The sequence below is a fragment of the Lissotriton helveticus genome, chromosome 10 (genome assembly GCF_964261635.1).
Source record: "Lissotriton helveticus chromosome 10, aLisHel1.1, whole genome shotgun sequence".
Taxonomy (NCBI): Eukaryota; Metazoa; Chordata; class Amphibia; order Caudata; family Salamandridae; genus Lissotriton; species Lissotriton helveticus.
Genome location: NC_136071.1, coordinates 334,366,672 through 334,393,104, shown reverse-complemented (window position 1 = coordinate 334,393,104; position 26,433 = coordinate 334,366,672). Strand labels below are relative to the sequence as shown.

Sequence of the window (26,433 nt, the reverse complement as noted above, 5' to 3'; positions counted from 1 at the left end):
TCTGAGAGGCATCTTAGACGACTCAAAAATTGCTCTTGTCTTTTTGATGTCCCTCAAAAACCCTCGGTGAAAAACATTCTCTTTATTCACTGCCACCCATTTATTATTCTATATAATGGATCTTTTGCCTCTTTGATGTACCATAGATTATGGTACTGGATTCTTCATCATGAATTGTTGGCTTTTGCCACTCTTACTGTAAATTTAATTTCGCTCATGATTGTGTGAGTCAAGAATGGTCCGGGGCAAGACTTGCATTCTTGCCTTCAATGCTATAATTTGCCAATTGATTTATTATGGTGCACATATTAGCTGGGAGCAGTGCACTAGTAAGCCGGCTTTGGTCTTGGATGCTCATTCCACGGATATTATGCATAAGTTGTCATTAGTATTAATTTCACTGTAATTGTTACCATCATGAAAAGTATTATCACAATAGTCCCAATATATACCAATATTTTGTGTGGTCTTATCAATTAAAAAAATTTAAGTTTTTGACAAATTGTTTAAAAATAAATGTGGTCATAGCTTTTGCATCCACTGTGCAATGCCCCTCCTTTATCCACACCCTCTTTCAGGACAAAGGATTTCTTTTGTCAATAAAAACATTGGTGCCACGGTTATACAAACAGCTGAATGTAGACACATTGAACAACATGACTTACCCGTCAAAGGAACATTTCTGGTGAATCAAATGAAATGTGCTTTGGTGACACCTGACCTCCGTACTTCCACATCCTTAAAGTAAAATATTATCGGAGTGCATATCACTTCTCCATGGTTGCCCTATGTGATTGGAAGTTTGAAAAAATATGCCCACAAAAAGAGAAGAAGACAACCAATTGGTCAGTATCTGGAAAATAGCCACTTTGAGAATCATAACTTGCATGAAAGAGAGGATATCTACATTTAATGAGATCTGTTGATATAGCTGTAACTTGTGAACAGGAAAAATGTATGGGGGTGAGAAGAATTCAAATTACTCCAGTGGTGCTGTGTGAAGTTGACAATTTATATGCTACATTATGTTGCAAAGTTAGTGAAATTTGCACAACCTTATCCATGGCAAAGTGTAGGAAATTGGGTTACTGGTTGAGGGGGTGAACCTCTACTCGAGCAGCAACCACAATTCTTGTCAGGATGAAGTCACAAGCAAATCCCAAATTAACCTGTGCTTAACTCTCTGGTAGCTTAGCACAACACAGTCCGGCTTAAATTAGAGGCAATGTGTAAAGTATTTATACGGCAATTCAAACAATAATAATGTAAACAAACAACACAGGAAGATTCCCTCACCAAATTAGAAAGATAGAGTACATTTTGATAAATAAATAAAGACTGGAACAACACAAATCCAAACAGTAGATCTGGAGATATGCAAGTTAAAAGATTTAATTAAAAATAGATCCAAAAAGCACAAAGGTTAGCTGGTCACGCCAGACTGGGACAAAGTCACAAGTTCAGGCCGACCACAATGGAGCGTGGGCCTGATGCAGGGACGCAGTTAGGCCTCCTGCACAAGAGTACCTTAAATCCTGGTTGCAGAGCTATGCAAAGTCTTTTTGTTGTGTTGCACTTGCCGGCATCAAGAAACTGTCAACATGGAGCTTGCGATGTGAGATCCTGTATCAAGGTGCATCGTGCATCAAAGTCAGTGACCGTGCTTGCAATGGGAGGTCCTCCATCGCTGTTGAGGAAACCGCTAGGGTTTGTAAAGACTTGCATAGTGATGCATCAGCACTGAGTTCGGTGTGCGTTGCGCTGGGCCTATGCTGGTGAAGCTGTTGGGTCTTGCGAGGACTTGCGTCGATGTGCCTTGCTGCATCAAGCGGGACTGGTTGTCAGTGTCAAGTTGGATCATGCTGGGTTGGCTGGCTGCGCCAGCAAGGTGATGGTGCTCCTGTGTTGGAACTTCGAAGAGCTGTTGTGCGCTCGGCCAGTTGTCGCATTGCGATGCGTCGCTCTGTATCAAGCCTGCGGAGCTGTCAAGTTTATGTGCGGTCCTGTTTCAAAGATGCAGAGTGCATAGAAGCCTGTTGTGTACCTGTGGCTTGAGAACAGAAGGTCAACAACTGACCCTTGGGGCTGTTGGAGTCAAGGGAAACACAGACAGGCTCATTTCAACAGGGCACCTCACAGCAGAATAGTTCTGGAGCAGCAACAGCAGTCCTGGGGCAGCAAACACATATTTGGTCAGCAAGCAGGTCAGCAGGGCAGACTTCACAGCTGGGAAGTCCTTCTTCTTGGCTGAGTCAAGTCAGAGGTGTTCTAAAGAATTGGATCCAACATTTATACCTGGTACCCACTTTGAAGTAGAGGAAGCTGCTAGAGGGTTCCAACCCCCCTGAGATGTCAGGCATCCCATTCCTCCCTGCCTTTGACAAGACACTGGTTTTGTCTGGGGTCACAAAAGACCAATGTCAAACCCTTTGTGAGAGGGCTCAGGCAGAGCCTTTGTGCTACACATGTGAGATACATGACAGCTCCTATCCCTCGTGGCTTGTCCTGCCAACACCAAGTATCCCTTTGACTCACTGTTTGAGAGCAATACACAAAGACCAACTGCCAACCTCAGCTAGTCATGAGACCCAGGAACAGGCTACAGACACCAAGAGGTTAGGTCAGGAAAATGCCAACTTTGTGAAAGTGGAATTTTCAAAATTGTGACAAAAAATCCAACTTTACCCTTAAAGCAAGCTTTTAATTGCAATTCCTCTGACACCAAACTCAATTTGTCTACCTACTCTTAATTGGACGTTACAGCTTATTAAATTCAATAAGATAACTCCAATGTTATCCTAAGGGTGATGTAGGTCTTACAGTAGTGGAAAACGGATTTAGGTGTTTTTCACTACCAGAACATGTAAAATCTAAAAGTACATGTCCTGCTTTCTAAATTTACCCCTCCCTGCCTTCTGGGCTGTTAAGGGCCTACCCTAAAAGTGATTTATATGGATTTATAAGGAATGTTTATGCCTGACAAAAGGTTTATTTTGCCAGGTTGAAATGGCAGTTTAAAACTGTCACACAGGCTGCAGTGGCAGGCCGGAGACAAGTTTAAAGAGCCTCTTAAGTGGGTGGCACAATGAGTGCTGCAGGCCCACTAGTTGCAATTAATATACAGGCCCTGGGAACATGTAGCTCCACTTTACTGGGGACTTACAAGTACATTAACTGTATCAATTGGGTGTGAGCCAATTCTACCTTGTTTAAAGGAGGGAGCCCAAGATCTATTGCACAGTCCTAAAGGCCAACAAAAAGGGTTCCAGAAAAGAGGATGGTGAAGCCAAAATGTTTAGAGATGACCCTGCAGAAAGGGTCTAGTCCAAAACAAAGTTTCCTACAATTCAAATTTTCACAAGAAAATCCTACTGTCAGATTAATGTTTTTGTATGGTTTTGTTTCTCTCAATAAACCTGATTTGAGAGAGGATTTTACCAGTTTTCGAATGTTGTAAATTGTATCAAGTTCTTTGAAAAGAAAAACATCATGCATCTTATTATGAGTTTAGATGTTATTTACCGCACCCAATAAATAACGATACCCCGGATATGTTTCTTATCGAGTGTGATAAATAACACCTATTGCGAATTTGTGGGAAGTAACATGTGGATATGGTGTTTAACATACCAAAATGTGCATGGTACAATAAATACTGTAAGATTTTCTCCCATTACATTTAATGACAGTTGAGGTATTTAAAGCATCCAGTAATTATCAGATGGATTTAATTCAGCCAATCTACTAATTCGGACAGGTGCATAACATGACTTTATGCATGGGTCAGAAATAATGAACAACTCGCAATCAGGCCCAAATGTGAAAATAAAGGCTTTCAATTTGTACAATTTTAGCTTTTTACCTGTAATGGTTATATGGCGCTAATCAAAGTTAGGAATTTTCATATCTACCGTGCTCAATATCCCTGCTTGGTTGGTTACAACCATTGTCTGTTTCACATCAAAGGTTTTAAAGAAGTTTTGTTGTACCTCAAAGGCAAGTAAACCCGTTTTAGACAGCAATGTAAAAACTGCAACAGACCAGAACTGGTTTATTAAGGAATACATTTGAGATTCTGCCACGATGTAAGTAAATCCTAAATAGACTATTTTCCAATTCAGAACACACCTGTGCAAAGCTTAGTATTTATGTTATAAATAAAAGCATATACCCAACAATTTGTGCTAAACGCTTTGGCCTCATGTTACTGGTGCATAAGAAGAGATATTTTACCTAGTGCCTTTGTTCAAACTAAAGGTGGGCGGGGTTTGCAGGCCAACATCCATATCCAAAGGTCTCCTCGAGGAGGGAGAACCTGCTCTACTGTTTCATCCTATGCACACCCCTAAAGGGCATGCATTAACAAATATCCTCTCATCAGCAGAATCACCCTCATTGGAAAAGACATTGAGAAATTACTTATTGGATTTTGAAGACAAGAAAGCACTCAAGATCCTCCAAGAGATCTTACTCATTCGCATGATTGAGAATTATTATACCAATAAGGATTTGAAAGACAATGATCTGATCGAATTAAAAACAACAACGACCACTTTGACATGGATTTTACAGTATTCCTTTAATTTCCTCCAACATAACTGCATGTCAGTCTTGAAGCATGCTTAATGACTGATCTAGTCCTAACTAAATTGCATGTCATCTTCTACCCACTGGACAACAGCATAAGATTTGTGAAGTAACTAATTGAATCCCTCTCTTTCTAATTGATCTCCTGGGTAATAACATCTTTTGAGATTTCAATTTACTTAGGAAGTTCTAAAGGAACTGACGATGTCACAGCTCTCTTTAGTCCTCATTAATAACACAACACACATGTAGGCGCTATTTCCACTCCCTCTAAAGGCTTCATGGTTTCTTATTGCTTCTGAAGAAAAACTAAAAACCGAGACACTGAGACTGTTGATTTGGCAGGACCCTTCCTTGTACCTTTCTGCTTCCTTTCCCATCAAAGTCAATAACACAGGCCAACAAATGGCACTCAAACAATGGGTCTGAGACCTTGTTAAAATTGATCCTGTCACCCATTCGGATAATATAAAATTATCTCTTAGTGTCTTCCCAACAGACCAAGAAGGCTACAGAGCCAATACTGAAACCTTAAGAAGAATTGTAGGCACAGCAATCCCAAAAAACTGTAAAGAATAAACAAATGTAAAGACCTGAATAAAGAACGAAAGTCACTTATGGTGCACAAAATCTTCCACTCTAATTCCTGCAAAGCAAATAAAAGAAATGCAAGAAAGACATACAAAACACTATTTTTTTAAGCTAAGTCTCTCTTAATCGAAAGGGAGATAGGCCAAGGAATAATTTAACACCAAAAAAGCCATTTGCGTTAGTGAAGAATTGCACACAACCTTGGTTAGAAGGAAATACTCACTGCTCCATAGAATAATGTGAGGCATTCTCCACTTTCTTTGAAAATAATGTTACAAGTTTATACTCGCCTTGATGCTGTGAGGCCATCCAGAATCCTACAAGTATTTGACCAGCTTTGAGGCAGATGGCCAAATAGAATTACTTAACACCATTACCAAAACCAAAACATCATCTAGTTCCTGGAACTGATACAAGGAGAAAATCTCTTCTGTTGTACCCTTATGGATTACCACCTCCTTGTCACTAGGCTCAGTAGTGGACACTCCAAAATTTGCACATATATTACACCTATTAAAATTCCAGGCGTAGCTCCTGATGATCTTAACAATTCTTTTTGGGTTTCCAATTTACCGACCTTTGGATAATGATTACAATGCTGCATGGGGGTCAACTTCAAACTTCACCTAGATGCAAATGACCACCTTACCAAGCTGCATTCTGGCGTCAGATCAGACTGCAGCAGAGAAAGAACATCTCTAAAAATAGTTGATGACGCACTTCATGTTAACTTTAATTCTGAATTAACCAATCTAACTTTAATTCTGAATTAACCAATCCATTACCTTTGGCAAAAAATTCAGACACATAACCCCTTTTAACCGTGTCCTAGGGATCTATCATTAAAATATTTTTTGCAGATACTCTTTAGGCACTTTTACTTTTATACCTCACTGCACTGCACGCCCTTTTCACACAACCAGCTCCGCAGTCTTCTGGCGTCGTAGCACACCAAAGAGGCACTCGGCCTCTTTTGGTGGGGCCCGATGATGAAGCATGACACTGACTAGGTCGTGTGTGAGGGCTTTCTTATCCACCCAAAGTGAGTGTGTGATTCCCCAGTTGCATCGCTCCGTCTCTGTGGCTTTTTGAGACCTATTTAACCTCTCTTTTTTTGTTTATACGCACTTCATGTTATACATATGGACCCTGCCTCCTTCTCCTAATGGACCTGTTAGCAGTGTTTGACACAGTAGATCACTTCTCAATACTAAAAATCTTCAGGTTCAGACTCTGGCAGAGCTGGTCTGTCCTCAGGTGGTTTTCATCACACCCTATGAATCTGTGCCAACACAATAAAAATACTCTGCATTGCTCCGATAAGGCATTTCACTCGGTCCCATTGTCCCTCCGACTCTATTCACTTTTTATATAGCGGCTACTTGCCACCTCCCTCAAACACTGGGATATCACATACTACTGATGATACTTGTGCACATGTATCAAAGTATTAGGTTCTAGTGTTAGAACCAAATAAATGTAACAATATTCAAGAAAAAAGTAACAAAGGTTGATATCCAGAGTTGCATAAAGAGTAGATTTATAATTCAATCTTGATCAGTACACATGAAACAAACCAGCCGACACGTGTTTCGTCACACCGTGTAGAAGATGTGACTCTTCAGGGCTTTGCCTTTCTAGAGTGGACTTGTGCAGCACAGAACACTATTAGATGCCTCCGACTTCAGACGCACCCGTCCTTTGTCTTCCCATGCCGTGACGTACAGTCCACCAGGGAATCGTTTTTCACACGCGTTTTACACGCCTCATTCTTTACCTTGCCTCAGCCGGGTTGGAATTAACACCGGTGTTGCGATTTACCGATCCACTCTAGAAACGCACAGCCCTGAATAGTCAAAGCTTCTACACGGTGTGACGAAACACGTATCGGCTGGTTTGTTTCATGTGTACTGATCAAGATTGAATTATAAATCTACTCATTATGCAACTCTAGATATCGACCTTTGTTACTTTTTTCTTGAATATTGTTACATTTATTTGGTTCTAACACTAGAACCTAACACTTTGATACGTGTGCACAGGGCTTGGACTTATTTGTATGGTGTGAGGCTTGACCTACACCTTTACAGGGGTTGTTTTCTGTCTGGGTTTGTTGCCCCTGACATGTTGGCATCGTGCACTCTGGAACCACGAGTCTAACTCTTATTCGTACACGCTAGAGCGCCAGATCTTCCTGTTCATAATTCAAACCCATCTTTGTTACTTCATACTGATGATACTTGTCCCTATTCCCTATATGAAAATTTTCAACCCCAAAGATATTAAAAATGTTTCCCAAGCTCTAACGTATATCCAGTCCTAGATGACCGCACACCCACTCAAACTCAAAACACTTAAACCAGAGTTCTGTCTGATTTCTTCCCAAATTGAAAAGTCTCAGTAAAACCTGGTTCAACTCATACATCATGCTGCAGTGTTAGCCCACCACTGTGGAATGTTCCTAATCACTAGAGTTTGTCTCGGAGAAGAATTTTAGCCTGCAGGCTCATATCAACTCTTTGGCTAACCAGCCATGGCTAGAGCATAGGCGTCTGCAAGGTATCAAATTCCTCATCTCATTGATTGATTTTAAGCTTGTGTTTCACACACTTGTAAAGTCAGGGCTGTACTATGATAATTCACAGCTTGCAGGAATTTCTAAACTATGCCTAGCGTCCCTCAGAGTCGAGTAATAAATAATGGCTAGAATGACCATTGAAGCTAGAAAGTTTGACAATATCTCAACAGTTATGATCACATTGAGTTGACTCCCAATTAAGGCAAAAAGTATATATGAGCTACATGTATTAAACAGAAGCATTTTACTATAATTGCGCACGTGATCGTGCCCATACACTAGCCATTTTTGGCTCCCATTTCTTTAAATTCCAGTAAACAAACAGTCAAAGACTAAAACAGTTGGTTTCTGTGCGTGCCCCCAGGGCTTGCAATTATATCCCTGCAGCCATCAGGACATTATCCTCTTAAGATACATTTAAAAAAGAAACAAAATACATGTTGCTTCCACATCTTCTCTCATCATAAGTGCCTGTGCCAGTAATAATTGTTTTTGAATTTGAAAGCTTGCGCTCTGTTATCAAGGATAATATATACTCACATTATTTTTCACTGTTCCCATATTGTGTTTAGCATGCCATCCAATTTACACAGCTGGGTCTAATGGCTCAATTGACTAATGCATCCACTCAAAGAGTCATTGTTTTACCTCATGGTCATTGTTTAATAGTCCTGTGAGTCCTGTGTGTGCATTAACTCATTCATTTTTTTGAGCTCAATAAAATGAGGACCATTGATTTGGATAACAATAAACCTTTGTTATTAAGCCTACAGGGTTGAAAATGTTTTTTGCAAATGCATGCAATACTATTCTTTATTGCTTCCCTTGGTTCGGTATTGGTTATGATGTGCATTTTCTTATGGTTGTAACTCACGATATTAAGTGACCAAATATCAACCAGCAACAGTATTAAGTGCAGAATATCAACTTCCACTATATCATCAAGGTAATTTTGTATGAGTAAGTGTAGATTTACTCTTCTTCGCTTCGTATCTACATACCTTGAAAATATGCATTTAGTGAAGAAGATATATATATACATGTTGAATTAAAAATAGTAAATCTTTACTTATCTATCTATATTTATCTTGACAGTATAGCGATAGGCGATATTTGGCACTTGATGGTGCAGTAGTTCAATATTAAAAAGTTGATATTCTGGTAGAACACACTTTTTTAATAAGGTATCTATACTCAGGCCCTCATTATCTGTGTGCGTTTTTCTCCATCTCTGCTCACACACACTTGCAGAGCCTTCCGAATCATGGGTTTAGTGGTATTTGCTGTATCCACTGCAATTTTCCAAAGGTGATTTTTGGAAGGTCAGGCCTGCCAAAATGTGTGAGGGGCAAATAGCTTGTAAACGATGCCACATAGAAAGCACCAAAATCTGCATTTTATTTCCTATTTGAATGGGTGAAAACTCATGATAACAGTTATTTATTGAACCTGAAGAATACTGATTCCCGGGGTGTCGCTTTTTTACTCAGCGCTGATTGATCACTCATCCAACACCGTGCTCCTCGTAATGATGGCTTCAGCATAGTTGCCACACAGGCGAACCATAGCCTGAATTTATCTTGAAATTTGATCTTGGAATATTTGCCGTAAATATGTAATTTCGCTCTTGTAATCTTTGGCCATGCAAAAAATACCCAGTCACACTATGGGACTAGTCCATGCTACAGAACGCTGCTAATTAATAAGAACTCGTGGGAACAACCTTTCTTTGTTTAAAGAAAGTGGATGTGTAGTGAGTTTTACGTCTGGACTTCTCACGGTTGGGAAACGAACATGTACTTTAAGTTACAAATCTCAATCCACCTCAAGTGTCAGGTATCAGGAGTTACCAACCCCATCATAATTACCAGATCCACTGGAACACCATTGAGCTGACACATTTTTCCAAAACAATAAAATATCTGAGTGGAACGATCTGAGTGAAATGAAGAATAATCAGGGGAAATGCGTGTGGCATTCCCAAATCCCCAGGAAATAACTCATTCCTCTGGGGAACCTCATTGTTCCACTCGAGGTAAAGTCACTTTTAACCCGATGGGAGTTACCAATGCACCTAGTATTGGTAATTCCGAAGGGAGTGTAACAGGCGATTTCGTGTCGGATTCCGAATGGACCCTTTAATGAGCTACGTTTGCAATACTTAAAGGTTCTGAGTATACTCACATATTCCACACCCTTCAGCGGCGATCCTGCCTGTGTTTCTTGATAAGTCAGCTCATATGTGATTTCCCAACAAGAACCTGATTGTCAGCATATGGAGTATTAAATGCAGGCTCCCACTCGTTCAGTCTCAAGTCAGAGGTTGATATTACCTGCATGTGCAGGATATTTTTTCAAATGTATCTTCGGAAAGTATTCACCTTTGTTTACAACTCCCGAAATAGCAATTTTTCTTAGATATCCATATCCATCTACATTGGGCAGCAGCAAGTCAGAAGGGAAAAACCTGTGAGGGTAAAGTGGTAATATGTATATGCTATAGGTACAATAAAGTGACTTGTTCTCTTCCACCTTTACCTTCCTAGTTGTCTTCCTCTTTTAGAGTATGTCCGTAACCTCCTCAATAGATGGGCACTGATCAAAAGTTTGAACCTACTGAGCTATTGTGTCAATTTTATGTGCCAGAACGTCACCCATGCAAGCACCAACATTTTACATGTGTTTGAATACCTATGTCTATTATTTTTGTCGCCTTGTAGGTTTTAAAGAAACTGCCTTCCTTTACGCTATCTCCTCAGCCGGGCTAACCCACGCCGTTGCCAAAGCCTGCAGTGCGGGGCGAATGGAGCGCTGCACCTGTGACGAGGCTCCTGACCTGGAAAACCGAGAGGCTTGGCAATGGGGTGGATGCGGGGACAACCTGAAATACAGCAACAAGTTTGTTAAAGATTTTCTCAGCAAGAAGTCCAGCAAAGATCTCCGGGCGCGAGTTGACCTGCACAACACCAATGTGGGAATTAAGGTGAGACCTTGTGGCAAAGGAAATGGACTAGGAAGTTATGGCACGTGGATTCTAATCCTAACATCCTCAGTTGATTGAATTGTGTGATCTTCACAATGTCATATCTGTCTACTCATTTCAGTTATACGGAGGCTACTGGGACTGTGTGACTATGTGGCTGCTGCATTTTATGCATAATTATTGATTTGCCTCAATTGCCTCATAATGCAGTGAATGATGCAAAATTTCCAGATTTCAATTAAAAAAATATTCCTAGCATAAACTAATGAATTGTTACAAACACAAAAATGCTGCATGCGGTGCCACACAGTCGTAGAGTCTTTGCAAAGAATAACTTTCTTTTTCAGCTACTGTTGTGTCAAAGTAGTACTAAGGTATAACTTTTATCTTAGTAGTATTAATATGTGTTAAAATGACAAAATAGTGAAATAATGCTGCCACAGAATCTTCCACACTATGCAGCATTGTTTGGCCTTTCTTGCCACATAATGTAGTCAACATTTTGGTTTGATTAAATTCTGTCCTCCATTACCTCATAATGTGAGTGGTCCTGCTTGTATGGGGCACATAAAAACAGCCAACCCGTCACCATAAAAATAACAAAATATTTCCTCTCCCTACAAAGTGCTCATTTTTTTGCCTGAACAGTTGGTCGCATGCTGTGGGATCATGCCACACGCTCATCAAAAACATTTAGGTAGTAGAAAGCTGTAAATCATACACTAGAATGACTGGCGGCGTTGAAAGGTTCACCAGGAGATTGTGTAGCTGGTTAGGCAAAATTGGGACTTCAGTGCTTTTCTTTATGCATTTAAAAATGCTTGGCAAAGTGCTCCTATTCGTGTCAGCAAGTTTACCCCCGCGAAGTCAAGTTCGGTGGTCTCTCCCAGCGCTGTCGCTTTTCCACAACAACTTTTTTTCCATGACTGTGTTGTGTTCTGCTGGAGAGGAAATTAAAAAAATAACACTACTGATAACAATATGCTGTCCTGGATGGGTCCCTGTTACGTTTTTTTATAGGTTGGAGCGAAATTAAGCTTCGCCCTGTAGATTTAGAAGGGCATTAATTAACCGCGCCCCAGGCGGACGCAGTCTCCCAGTAGCTGCGCGGTAGCCGCCACGCTGATGGTTTGAACGGACTCCTCGTGGGCCGTGAAATCATCGCCCAGCCAGTCGCTGCCAGTTATTTCTCGCTAAGTACTTCTGCAGTGACCTCGGAGGCTAATGAAAGGGCGAGCTTGTCTGGTGTGAGGATGAGGCAATTGAAGCAAAGGCCTCTCCAGACTCCTCTGATTGAAAAGCGCGGGCACTGAATAGACCGCGTTATTAAAAAAAAAGAAAAAAAAAAAAAGAACAACTTCCCATACTAGGCTCTCTTCCATTCAACTGACGGAAAAAAATCAAGCACCGAAGCTGGCACAAGGGCGCAGGTTCCTTGAAGTTATGATTGAATGCTAGCTGCGTATTCCTTCTCTCCTCTGCCTCGCCTGCAGCCCTCTTGTAACCTATTAATGAAAAGTCGGAATATTAATGTGCTCAATTAGTTCCACTCGGATAGAGTAAGTGATGTTTTAATTAAATTCGTACATGTTTCTCAACAAAGTATCATTAAACATGACTTTCCGACCAGGCTGCGGGAGCGTTGCTAAGATTCTTAATCCCCTGAAGGAGTGACCCTTACTGAGGTATGTCTGGTCAAGCATGTCTTACAAATGTTAGGGGCACCGCAGAAGGGGATGCGGTTACCTAGGAAGAAATGGCTTTCCGATCCCCCCTCGCCGCCGTTTTCATGTTTTATTTTATTTCCTCCTTCGTTGATTCAAGCGACGTAGAACGTCCTTCCACTGGCCGTGAAGGCGACGCCCCCCCAACCCCGCAAAACAACAAGGGGCCACAGGCGGCACCTTCTCCTTGATTCGTGGTGCAGCAGGTGATTTAAGCTAAACGGGCAGAGAGTCTCATCCAGAGACCAGCGTGCACTGGGAAAGCAATTGTAATTGAAGCACACCGAAGGCCAATAATAGACGTTTAAGCAGCACGCAGGAGACTGTGGGAATGCACACTTTTTGCCGATTATTCGCTATGGCCTTTGAGGAAGAAGAATGAAATCTTCGAAACGCGTCAGGCCAGGAGAATGTCAGAACGGGATGTGAAGCTGTCCGTTTTATCTAAATAAAGGTTGTGACCTTCCCTGAAGCAGAGTGCGGCCTTAATTGCTTGTGCAATTCTTGGGGACGGCATAGAGTGACGATTAAATTATGCAAAAAAGAAGTAGAGAACTCTGGGTAGTTCTCAAGTTTAGGTGGAAAGCGATGTGTATATATATATATATATACATCGCTAAGGTACATACATGCGGAGTTAGGTTTACTATCGATATTTTGGTCCTTGAGATTTTGCCTATGATATTAGGGCATCTCGATGTTGCCTGCTCAATATTCCATACCTACAACATACCAGACTCTTGTAAATCAGGTAAGGTGTTTTTCCCTTCTGTGAGTACAGAACAATCTATATAATGGCCACCCCTAGTAATCTCCTGGCTGCAGAAGGGACGGGTATTCAACTGTTCAAACAATCATCTATATGCTTCTGCTCTGAAAAGCAAAATTAGGAAGGTGGCATTCCATACATTATTCTTATCAACTACCTGTGCACGGGTTTTAGGCCAAGCTCACAGATCTACCAAGACTGTGTGTGGTAACGTGCTTTAATGCACCAATACACGGATTTACTCATTTTTCCTCTCTTCAGATATATTTATTATGGAAATTACTGTATTTAGTTTATTGCCAAATCTGGTAAAAGATCCCTAGAGCGCAAGGCGTTCTTAGGGTTGCTGGCATACGTTCTCGGCGTGTGCCTCCATTTTAAGGAAAAGCACTGTTCTGTCGCCATGCCCCATTAATGTAAGAAAAAATGCTTGGGCAGTATAACAGATGTCAAATAAATCATGAGAAGAAAACTGCCTTGGAGTATTTGATTTGTCAGCAGCTTTCCACCAGACCGCTGGTCTGGGCAGATGTTCATATATAGGGTTGCTACCCTGCCGCACAGAATTGTCCACAAAAACATGCTGAATGAATCGGAAATGAACACAAGGTTTCTTGTTTGCGAAGTGTGGTCATCTTGTATTATAGTGTGGGAACTTATGTGCAAGTTTGGCTAGACAATTTGGCACAAGAGAAATTACATCAAACCACTGTGGCCCTGTTGATCATTGCAAGTGCTAACCCCTTTCAATGAGAAACGTGTTGCTCTTATGCCACTGTACTTATGAGCTGTATAGCTGAATAGCCCGGCTATTGCTCGGATGAGTTTGGGCTGCTGGCTTGAGGTTGGCGTTGCAAAACATGCTTTTATGACTATCACAGCACACTAAAAGTTGTCCTTAAGTCAATTTACGATAGAGCCAAGTCAAGTTTGCATTTCTGATTACGCAGGCATGAGTTAAAGTCCACCTGGGGAGAATGAAGGCAGATATATTGCTCTTATGAGTTGATGTTTTCGTTTTTTGACGAACCGGAGTAATTATATACTATATATAATCAGTTCAGTTAATAAGCTTCATTGGTACAATAAACCCTGATCATAAAAGCAAACAATATGGCAACTGCACATTAAAATAATAACCACATTAAAACGTCAAGATCATACTTGTACCCGAGTGCATACAAACTACAAATTACTAATTACATCAACCTAACATACAATCAATCCACAAATATGTAAAAACAATAAATACATCACTCTAACATTTTAAAAAACATTTCATTTCTAATACATAAAGCATTTTGAGAAACAAACAGACATTAGCACAGATCACAGGAGTGTTCAGATTTGCAGATATAGCAGGGCCAGTTTGCACTTGAAAATACCGATCCTCTTAAGACAGGGTTTAAAAATGCTTAGGAAAACAAAAATAACGCCTACTAAAGAATATAAGGTGAAACTGGCTTTGAGGGGATCTTACATCACACAGTCAAAGACAGATGGGCGCTTGATTAAACTGGCCAAGGGGAAGCATAACTGCCATCTCATAATCTCTAAGAGAAATCAAATAAGAAGTGACCTGTCCCAAGAGTGTTGAATGAAGTCAAGATATGGCTCAAGTCAAGATATCCTGGAGTAGTTTGAATCAGAATATAATCCTTATTCTGAGGTTTCACCAGCTAAATTGACTCAACTCATAAAAGATAATTTGTACCCATAGACTTTTGCCTCTGGGCAAACAGGTTTGAAAAAGATAGAGGGTCTGCCCAAGGAAATGGAACTCTTTCTATCATATCTAGCCAAGGAATAAGGTGTTCTCTGGCACGGGGTAAGCAGTCTTCAATGGTTTCTCTATGAAGTACAGCCAGAGGATTACTCCAGACTGAACACCACAACAGAAAGTTGGTGAGATTTATGAGATCTTTAACAAACTCAAGCCCCAATTCCTCATGGAATACGTAGGGGGGGCAGCTAGGTGGGAGGCCAAGTAGTCTTCTACAGAATCTATTCTCAGCTCGAGCCTCAGATTTTTTTTTAATTCCCCATAATCCGGGCACATACGATAAAACCGGGATACACTCCTCCTGTAAACCTCTAAAAAGAGAGCAATCAGCTTCTTAGCAATATTAGAGGCTAAATTGGCCAGAAACCCTACACTACACACAAAACGTTTACTAGCAATGATACCACAATGGGACCAGGTTCTTAACCAGTCAAAGGTGACCCCCAGTAAGAAAAATTCATAAACTCTTGAAATGGGGTTCTCGCCAATATTTAGTTGCCTCATTTTAACACCCCTTGGTGCGCACGTAATTACATACATTTTACCAACATAAACCTCTAACTTCAAACTTGTCATGAATTCAATTTGACTTGCTACTAGAGTTTGGAGTCCTTGAGGCCTTCTTGAGAGCAGGATCACAATGTCTGCACGGGTTACAGTTGCAATAGGAATCTTTTTTAGAACAGGTGCATCCACTGACTCAGCCATCAAAGCCTCCTCCCGCCCAGAAAGTAGAATAGAAACAAGATAGGGGTAATCACACATCCTGAGCGTACCCCCCATCCCAAACAGAACTCACGGGGGCATCCCTTTCTCCCCATTTCTAACAACAACTGAAAAATCATAATGGAGAGCCCAGCAAAAAACATAGTAGCCCCATATCTGCTTCCAAGGCCGCCCACTTAGACCATAAAGGAACTTCACCACAGGGTCAAAAGCGCAAGCGGGGTCCATAAATGCAAGAAAAATAGACCCCTGCTTTGCAATTGTTTACATACCAACCACTAAACGGCGATGAAGACATTGTTCCAAGGTTCTCAAACCCATTCAAAATCCATACTGCAATTTCGAGAGAACCCTCTTATCCTTGGCCCAAGTGATCAGTCTATCAAAGACAATCCTCCCTACAAACATACATGTGGAGTCTCAAAGAGATATCAGCACCCTGGGTCGTCCCGATTCCCCTTTTTAAATACTGTGATGATAACAGCTGTTTTCTAAGGCTGAGGCAGGCCAGGTTAACGTATATTATGATTAGGGCTCCCGGTTTTATGGTATTTATTTTTTTAACATTTCCATCTGTGTTTATCTATATTTATGTTTTGGTCATTATATCAGTATTTACCCACATTTATTTTTGTCGCAAGCAAAAGAAGACATTGCAGCTAGTATTTTTCCACATTTATTTGAATAGACATGCACACTTGCACTTGGTGGTTATAGATTGTTGTAACTGTTTTTCAAATTGGCACCCATGCTAAGTGCGCTTTACAGTTTGGGAACAAATGCCTTGCCTGTCCTCTAAGAAAAGATGCGTGAATTAGTGTTATTGATTAGGTCTCGTTCGCGCAGCTGTCTAGCAAAAGTCTAAGCATTACTCTCTCCTTTACTTGCATTCTATTTGCCATCACAGAGTATCTGCTTGAAGACATAAACATTCAGAGAGTCTTTTCCAGGGCCCAGACTTTGGGAGGTCCTCTCTCCAAACAATGGAACGCAGACTACTTGGTGACGACCCAAACATGAACAAACCTTTTGGGGCTACCTGTTTGTTTGATTTTGAAGCTTGTCTTTGTGAAAGGGCTTCTGCTGTCTGTAGACACGTTTTTGCGTGAGCACCGCAATGAGGGTCCTTTTCACCAAATGAATAAGGGTCACGTTCAAGATACGCAGGGAAATGGATGTGAACACTGGTGCAGCAAGAGCTACCGATATTAAAAAGTCACAGGACTCCAGCTATCCATTGTGGGAAAGAGTCACATGCCTTTAATGAGGCTGAACTAGCCCTTTTCAACAGGGTTTATATGATTTGAATGGTCTGCACAATCACTTCATGGCAGATGTAATGATGAAAGTGATGGGCCCTGGGCCCGCATGTTAGGCGCAGCAATGATGGACACAGACACCAGGAATGGGTCGTGGGAAAGGTCGCGAGCACGTGCGCTCGGCCTCTTTTATTGGCAGCGTCATGTGACACCATGACGTCTGTGGTGGGTGGGTGTAGAGTATGTTACATCACACTAGAACACTAGAACGTGTCTACGCTAAGACACTACATCACTCCCCTTTTTAATCATTGAAAAGACCCAACTTCAGAATTCACATTTGGGGAAAGTAACATGTCTCAGGATGCAGTGAAGTCTTCAGTTCCGCCATGCTCTTCTGTCCGCCGCTGCTTGGAATTGGCAGATGGAGTTCAATCTGTTTCGGGGAACCTTAGTCCGCTTTGGCACCGGTTGGTGGTGCTCGATGGAAACAGTCTGTAGACGACTGGGTAGCCCCTTTGTCCTCACAGTCTTTCTGTTGTTGACTTCCGTGGTAACGGGTGCGGTTGGAGTTCTTGTAGTTCGCCGTGGAATGATGGTTACGTACCAGTTTCGGCCTTGGACTCACTGTGGGGACCTACTTTGCACTGACTTCTTCTTCACTCTTAACTGTGGCAACGGCCACATGGATTTACTTCCTTCCATTCTTATCTGTGGCAACGGCCACGTGGATATACTTCCTTCCATTCTTAACTGCGGCAATGGCCACGTGGATATACTTCTTTCCGCTCTTTAACTGTGGCAACGGCCACGTGGAATATGCTTCCTTCCGCTCTAGCAGTGGCGGAGGTGCCACATGTCTCTCCTTTTCTTCCTTTCTTTTCACGGTGGCAGAGGTGCCACTCAGATCTCTCTTCTTCTTCCTTTCTGTTTCACAGTGGCAGACGTGCCACGCAGCTCTCTCCTCTTCTTCCTTTCGTTTCACAGTGGCAGACGTGCCACACAGCTCTCTCCTCTTCTTCCTTTCTGTTTCACAGTGGCAGACGTGCCACACAGCTCTCTCCTCTTCTTCCTTTCTTTTCACAGTGGCAGACGTGCCACTCGGATCTCTCCTCTTCTTCCTTTCTTTTCACAGTGGCAGACGTGCCACTCGGATCTCTCCTTTTTCTCCCTTCCTGTTTCGCGACATCACTTGGTCCAATCTTGCATCTTCTCTCTTGACCTGGCTCCAACATGCAGGGCGCGCCCGCTGCATGTGTACTCCTGGTTTGTCCCTGACAGGAACACTTCCTCCCTCTTCCTCAGCTTCCTGAGTTGGTGTCGCGAACCCTCTTCTCTAGATTCTTGTAGGTGACGTTCGTGGGATGGTGTTCACAGACCTTGACTAGGTTGAACGTCCTGGACCGCTTGGCGGTCCACTCCTGCTGATGTTTTGGCAGGCTTCTTCGGTCGTCCTGTCGGACTTGGTGCAATAGCACTTTCTGGTGTTGTTTGAGGGGACCCGTCGCGGGTCATACTTGGTACGCGATCTTTCTGTGGATCGGCTTCTGGGGGGCGCCACGCTTAGTGGTCGTCTCCGGTAACTGTTCTGCACTGTGGCGTTACCTGTGCCCTTCTTCCATCTCGTGGGGGCTGTGCCTTGCCACGTGGCGCGTTATCTGCGCCCGTAGTTTTTCAAGGCTCTCGGACACTTGTTGCGTGTCGTTGGTACTTGCAGCTTTGGCTGGCGTCGATTTCTTGCTGCTTGGCTGACGTCCAGTACTTTGCTGCTTTGGACCGTTGGGTACTTGCTGCTTTGGCTGGCGTCAGGTGCTTGCTGCTTCGGACCGTTGGCGGGAGTAGTTGATGCTGCGGTGATCTCCTGTGGCCACTAGGAGTCACTGCTCTCTCCGTCTTCTGATCGCGGCAGTCTTTTCCTTGATCGTTCCTCCAGTGCTTGGCAGTCGTTTTCTCCAGACGTTTTGTCCTTGCTTGGATGCTTGGTGAGGCGTTGGTGCCTCTTCCCACGTCACTCTGGAAGTGGCGTCTGCCGACTCCTTGCTGGTGCGTGTGGTTCTTTCCGTGCTTGTTTGCACACTTACTTGCTGCATGAGATTCAATTCTCCTTGTGGGCTTTGCTTAGTCCTTTACCCCTTGTTGCTGCTGCATTGCCTGGTGTTGTGCGATGCTTGTTTGTTTCTTATAGATGCAGGTGCACTTTCCTTCTTCGGCCACCAGATGGCGGTAGACTCCGGTTTGGTGGGTGCCTGCCTGGTGGCTCTTGTCTTCCTCGTGTTGTGTACTCTACTGTTTGTCTCTCTCTCTCTGTGCACCGGGGGCTGGTGCTGGAGCAGCCGCTGGGAACCTGGCCCCACACTGCCTTCCTGGTGAGTCCCTTCCCTGCTATTGAGTTCTTTTGTGGGCAGGAGGGTGCAGGCATGAGGGCGAGGCAGTTCTGTGGTGTGCAGGCTCCGTCTCGCACACTTTGACGTTCAAAGGCACCTCTACGTTTATTCTGGCGGCGCTGGCCGCTTTCAGGCACTCTGCCCCTCACACGGAGCACACAAGGAGGGGGCACATTTGAACTTGGCGGCGCTGGCCGCGTGCAGACGTCTACTTCTTCCTGGCCGCTTTCAGGCACTCTGCTCCTCACACGGAGCACACAAGGAGGGGGCACTTTTGATCTTGGCGGCGCTGGCCGCGTGCGGACGCTTACTTCTTCCTTGCTTCCCCTCCCAGCCCGCGACAGCCTCGGCAGTACTCACGCGGGCGGGGGTGTTGGTGCTTCACTCCGGCGGGGGAGCGTGTCGCTCCAGTCACTCCTCCCTGGGCGGGGGCGCTCGAGGCAGGCCGCGGTTGGGCTCCGCCGGCTCTGCCTACTTGATTGTTCTTGGTTCTCTGGCCCAGCAGGCTCCACTTTCGCCGGTCTCCCGCCACAGCAGCTTCAACTGGCACTCGCTGTGCGGCGGAGACCCGCCTTGCTTTTCGCAGGCCGTGGTTGGGCTCCGCAGGCTCTGCAGTGTCTATCCTCGCTGGGGGTGCCGCCGGCAGGTCGCGGGTGGGCTCCGCTGGCGCTGCTGAGTCTTTCCTCGCTGGGGGTGCCGCCGGCAGGTCGCGGGTGGACTCCGCTGGCCCGGACCACGTTGCGAGGGGGGTCGGGAGACGGTTAGCTACTCCGCTCCCTCCCCCTCGTTGATTACGTTAATTGCGGGTCCGGCCGCACTCTCCCTCACGCAGTCGCTTGTCTCTGGGCCCCGCCGCTTACAGTCACACACGCGGCGGGGGCAGGGGATGACTCAGGCAGGCCGCGGGTAGGCTCCGCTGGTCCTGCTTATGATTGGGCACAGTTTATTTAAAGTCACTTCGCCCGTTGGGCTCACCTTCGGCCGACGGGCCTGATGCTCTGTCGCGGCCTCCGCCCGGCCGGTACACCTCTCCGGGGGGTCACTGCTTCGCGGCCGTCTCAGGTGGGCTCTGGGCGGTCCGCTCATTCCTGGTGGCACATGTTGGTGGCGGCTGACGCGGGTGGCTTCGGTCGGCTTGCTGTTAGCCTCTTGGTGGCTGCTGTGCTCCGACGTGCTCACCGGCTTCTCGGCTCGCTGCACCTTGCTGCAGGGGATGCCCTTCAGGCGGGCAGCTCTCTCCCCCTTTTCCTCAGTGTAGGGTAGTGGCACGCATGGGTTGCACTACCGACCTCGTCGCCATTGTAATGATGAAAGTGATGGGCCCTGGGCCCGCATGTTAGGCGCAGCAATGATGGACACAGACACCAGGAATGGGTCGTGGGAAAGGTCGCGAGCACGTGCGCTCGGCCTCTTTTATTGGCAGCGTCATGTGACACCATGACGTCTGTGGTGGGTGGGTGTAGAGTATGTTACATCACACTAGAACACTAGAACGTGTCTACGCTAAGACACTACAGCAGAGAGCAGATACTTTGTGCATAAATGCTGTTTAAGACATATATTTTTAAAGGGCCATTGCGTTTCCTAAATGTTTTACATTGTAATTTTGGTTTGCCTAAAAAATGAAGTACTGAATATTGAAACCTGTTGACCTGCAGACACGGAGCTCCCAACTGCACTTGTTCACCCCTCTCCAGAGTGGCAGTTTGTCTGCAGCGGTTTCATATTTCTTTCTGCAGCCCCTGTGTGCCTCAGACATGGATTTTCCAGAGGAGCACAGAGGCATCAAGAGCTTTTGGTTTGTCAGTATTTTTCTGTTTTTATATATAAATACAGACAAAGAAAAAAAAGTTTTCGATCTGTCTCTATATGTAAAAATCAGTTTAAACGGAAAAGCGGGCGCCTTAATTATGATGAGTGGGTTCAGAGGTCTTAATTAAATTTGTAAAGATCCATAGACCCCATTGGGCCCAGATGCTTTATTATTAGGGTTAACAATTATAGCCTCAATGACTTCTGCCAGCAAAAATTCAGTGTTCAGTGGATAGGACAAGGGACAAGCACACAGTCGACATTATTAGAAAAACCAGAGGTATAGGTCTCACTGAAATGACTAACCCACTGATCCCGGCTGATATTAACATCTAGTGTTCTTTGGCAATCGATCAGCCTTCTCAGGACATTGGCAACATGGCAGAAAAGTTTAGCATCTTTCATATTACAGCTAAAGACTAAATTAGCCCAGGCATCACACTGACGATCTGGTTTCCATTTCTTTAAAGAGGAATTATACTTCTTCCTGTACCTGGAGATAACAGCACAATCCGTAAGGTCCTCCAGACAAGCCAGATGGAGTTGTGCACAAGCTCTTCTTCCCAGAACGGGACCCCACTGACTGATGACTGATCGGCTTAATTAAAAGATCTCTGATCACGTGGACCAAATATTCAAATATCGCAACCCACTGTATACACTTTATATTGTGTGATAGGTGGCTGTCCAGGAGTGACAGATGTGTTGTACATAGACTGAATAGAAATCTGTCCATATTTACCCTCTCCAAACTAACCTATTGCCCTGATAATCTGGCTCCAGATTACTAGGCCTGGGTGTGAAATTCCGCTCCGCTCGCGGAGTTTGTGGTGTTTGTCCCACTCCGCACTCTGTGTAGCGTGTGGAGTTCTCTTGCACTCACCAACATTAGGCTCCATCAGTGATCCATGGCACCAGATTTCTAGAAATATATATATAGTCAATCAACGACTGGCGTTCACCTGAAATATAAGTATGGGTATTGAAATGTGAGACATCCATGAGCTCCATTACATTATACAAACTTGGAAATATGGAGGGAATTTATAATTTCACTGAAAGAAACAATGGTCAAAGTAATGTTATAGTTAGGTCAAAAGGTCAGTTTAAAAGTCACATTTTAAACTAAAAAACAAATTCACCAGGTAAATGTATTTCTCATGCCTCTGGCATGTACAGTGTTGCCATCAATTAAGCCATTTCAGATGCCAGATTGATGTTATTAATAATGTTATGGAATATGGCATGACTGATGTTATATGGAAGATTATAAGTAGTGCATAGCAAGAGCACTAGTAATAGTTATTTGAGAAAAATATATAACTGTTGATTGTCAGCCATTTTTTGTTTAAAATCTAAATTTAAATTGACATTTTCACCTAACTTTAACATCACTGTGATCTTTGTTTATCTCTGTGAATTTCTAAGTTTGAAATAAAATGCAAATTAAGATAATATTACCATACCTAACTATAACGTCACTTTAACATTTGTTTTTTTCAGTGAATTTCTAGAGTTTTAAAAAAAAATATAAAGTACTATTTTTCACCATATGCAACTATGCCAAACCTAGCCGCATATTGCCTTCTGCCTGGTCCTGCCTACTGCTCCACTCTGCCTTCAGCTGTACGCATCATGGGGTTGGCCTGTGTATAAGTTACACTGTGGCAGTCTGTAGTTGCAGTTAGTACCAGGTTTCCATAGGAAATTAATTTTTTGATTTGCTAATAACCTTGAAACCATTTGACGAATCTTCACAAAACGTTCCAAAGAATGGGTAAATCTACCTCCGCTCCTTCCTGGAAAGTTTTGTAGTGATCTGTCAAGTGGGGTTGAGGTAAAGGGGAGTCTCAAAATGCATTTTCTCATGCAGTTTCCCATAAGAACTATATAGACACAGCAACAGCCAAACTGGCTAAACAGAATGACTATGAATTTGTCAGACGGTCTTTCATAAGTGTGCTTTTATTGATTAAATCAAGTTGCAGCATGAGTTAGTGATTAGTTTAATTCAAAGGGAGGCACTGCTATGTTGGAATGAGATACACTGCCCTCAACGCCCTAGTGATGCAGGCTGAGGAACACATTGTGACTTTCACACATTCCAATCTCTTTGAATGATGATAGGAATTCCCCAAACAGTGTACCTATTTCCCAACAGAATGTTTAAAAAATCTAGTTGCCTCTACAATAAATGACTCCAATATGTCCCCACTGTGAAGGATCCACTCTTCCTTTCAGTTTGTTCATTGGTGGCTGTGGCTCCCACATAAATGCTGTCACTGGTAATTGCCACGTTTGTGAAGAGATTTCTGGTAAAGGGCACAAAGGGTAGGATACGAAGTCCATCATCACAGAATAGCAGAGCAGGGATGCTTGGCAGCGAAGAGTAGTGGGTATGCCCAGGGCTGAATAGCACAGAGTTCTAAGCCAGAGTCAAATAATCTGGTTAAAGCAACCATCCACTGGCAAAATGAGTTTTAAACACCAAATAGCCTGACTCCCTTCTTATCAACTATAAAACAAACAAAAGGCAAAACTAGCTAGAACGCTTCCAAGGCCAGCTTTGTAGGGTAACTGTTCTGTTGCCCCCCTCTTGCTAGACACCCTTAAGACCTTCACCCACAAATAGATCTAAAATATTTGGAGAGGTTGCACATTATGGAGCAATGTCACCATTGACCTACCAAAATGTCACTTTTGATTCTTTACAAGTACACCATAATGCAAAAATACAAACACATTATCACACCATGACACACTCAAACCCACACACACATGATCATAGCACATAACAAACAATGTAATTCACTACGCCTGGCAATTTATCTGCATATCACACCACATGCAAACCACCATACAAATATGGATTTTTCAACAGCAGTATCCCACTACATACTCATATCACAACATGCACTATTAATATTATTTTTCTGTGAGGGAAGCATTCATTGCTGCTGTTCACGCAGTAATGTTCTGTGTTTGTGAGGATGTTTGCACAGCTGTATACAGTTGCTGCGCACATTGACCGTATTCTGTGTGAAGAAGTGAGAACTTCTTTTACATGTGCTGCTACATTTCTGTGCATACGTAGGAAGCGTATACTACTGTTCGGTGAAGTTATCTCTGTGGCTCCTTATCTATAATACTCCCATGTTGTGTGCTAGAGAAGCTGGGTAAAAGTCATTTGACTATACAGATGGCAAACCATTTACTTTATCAGTGCTTGTTCGGTTGGTCGAGAGACATGTTTTTGTAAATATGTCTATGAATGAACGCATGCATCTAATTAAAAAAAGAAAAGCCACATCGACAAATCAAGCGCAGCGGGTGCCGCCGTCATCTCATTGACATTCACGCGAGTAAGATCACTTTTAAGATGGGGGAAGTGGAAACATCATAAGATGCATGGCAATGAAAAGTGGAAGTCACCCACTTAAAGACAGAAGAGTTGGCTGGACAGCCTGGGATGTGGTGGTAACACAGGCTGGAATTTGAGCTCAGCTACAGGCCTGTCCTCAGCACGCAGCTCTCCCTTTTTTTTTTAAATTGCACTGCGAGATAAACATATCGGGCAGGACTTTGACGGGTGCACTTTATGTGTCTAAATCCACAATGCTAATATCATGTTTCGTGATGCATGATATCATTATCAGAACCATTTCTCTTTCTGGCCCCCAGTCGCAAGCCCGTACACTTAGCAACGACTGTTTTCATAGCCTTGGGGTAAATGGGCCAGCTATATTTGTATCAGCAGGAGAAAACAGAGGCACAGTCGAGGATTTGTTGACTCTACGTCAGCCCACATCTGCTGCATGACCATGCCTGAGCTCTCTTGTTTCATGTTAAATCAGATTTGGTGAAAGCAGTACAACTGTGTATATCAGATTAGCTTCACTTCATGCATTTCAGTTTTTAATTATTCATACATGTGTAGTTATTGATGATATATTGGATAAAATACCCCTGTCGTAAATTATAAGGATATAGCAAGTCACCGAGGAGTTCTATAACCAAATAGAGGAATGAGGCCGAAGGTTATGGAACGCCGAGGTGACTTGCAATATCCTTATCATACAAAGCAGGGGGTACATTATCCCATATAATACATGTTACTCCATCACCTTTCCCACAAATCACTCAAACCCTTGGTGTATAGCTCTTTCAGATAAAAGAGGAAACATGTTTGCAAATATGAAGAATTAAAAAAATAGAACCTCTAGTCAAAAAGTAAGCACACCAAAATCGTGTTAGATATTTGCCGCAAAAAATATTAGAAACAGTTCAATACAAGTCAGTTTAATAAAAAGAAAGCTGCAGTAGCTCAGAATGTGTAGAAACATACAGAAAGATTCTAACTTTTCAATAAATACCTAAGGAGTGCAAAAAATAAACATGTTCTTTCTGCTGGTCACTATAAGCCAGAAAAAAAGCAGAAGAAAGAAAAGCAACGTTTTGTTACTTTAAATAGCTTCTGCATGACTTGACCTGACTTTCACCCCAGAAGCTGGGTCTGGCTGCAGGCTATTGTGATGTCAGAACTGGACTACAATAACTTATTACAGTTCAGTTTTGATGTCCTTTCTTGGTGTCACTGGGTGCGTCACAAGTTGCAGATTATAAAGAAATTATAGACGGACATTTATACAGAGTTTGCAGAAGCCCATAAACCTATACAGTGGGATCTTTTTGTAAAGTGGTAGTTTCTTGTCCAATTTGGTCTGTGTAGGCCTTATGCAATTCCAGTTGGTACGGACGGTATAGATGCGTGTGAATGCCAAGCTGTATAACAGTGGAATAAAGGTAACGGGATTGAAGACAGCGGAGCAGGAGAGGGCATTATTTTCTGCTGTAACCTCTTTGTCCCGAATTTCCAGTGTTATTGTATGCTTAATATGAAAACAGAAGACAGTGGGGGTTAAGCCTGGTACGCACAAGGGTATATTTACACAATACGTTCAACCAATTATTGTCTCATTTTCTGCACTCTACTCCTCTCGTGGTTCACCATCCTAGCCACTGAAAATACAATAAACAAAGAAGGAGTGCTCCAAATTCAAACAAGATTTTTCAGTCCAATGCTGTAGTCCCAAAGTTCTTTATTTTCCGATTAAACCAATTTTTTCAGTTTTTTTTCCTTTTGATCAACAGAACAAAATATCCAATTCTTGAGATGACAATCACATATGATAACAGCCTACGCATTTCGTCCTAGACGGACATCATCAGGGCTGCAA

The 26,433-nt window shown here is 43.1% G+C and overlaps 1 protein-coding gene across 1 annotated transcript in view; it reads left to right on the top strand.

Annotated features, from left to right (window-relative positions):
* Window positions 1–26,433, top strand: part of WNT9A (Wnt family member 9A) — a 211,674-nt gene that overhangs the window by 159,776 nt on the left and 25,465 nt on the right. Inside the window, exon 3 of the mRNA XM_078662479.1 lies at window positions 10,477–10,739. Within this exon, the coding sequence (XP_078518605.1) occupies window positions 10,477–10,739 (263 nt within the window). The remainder of the gene's footprint in view (window positions 1–10,476; window positions 10,740–26,433) is intronic.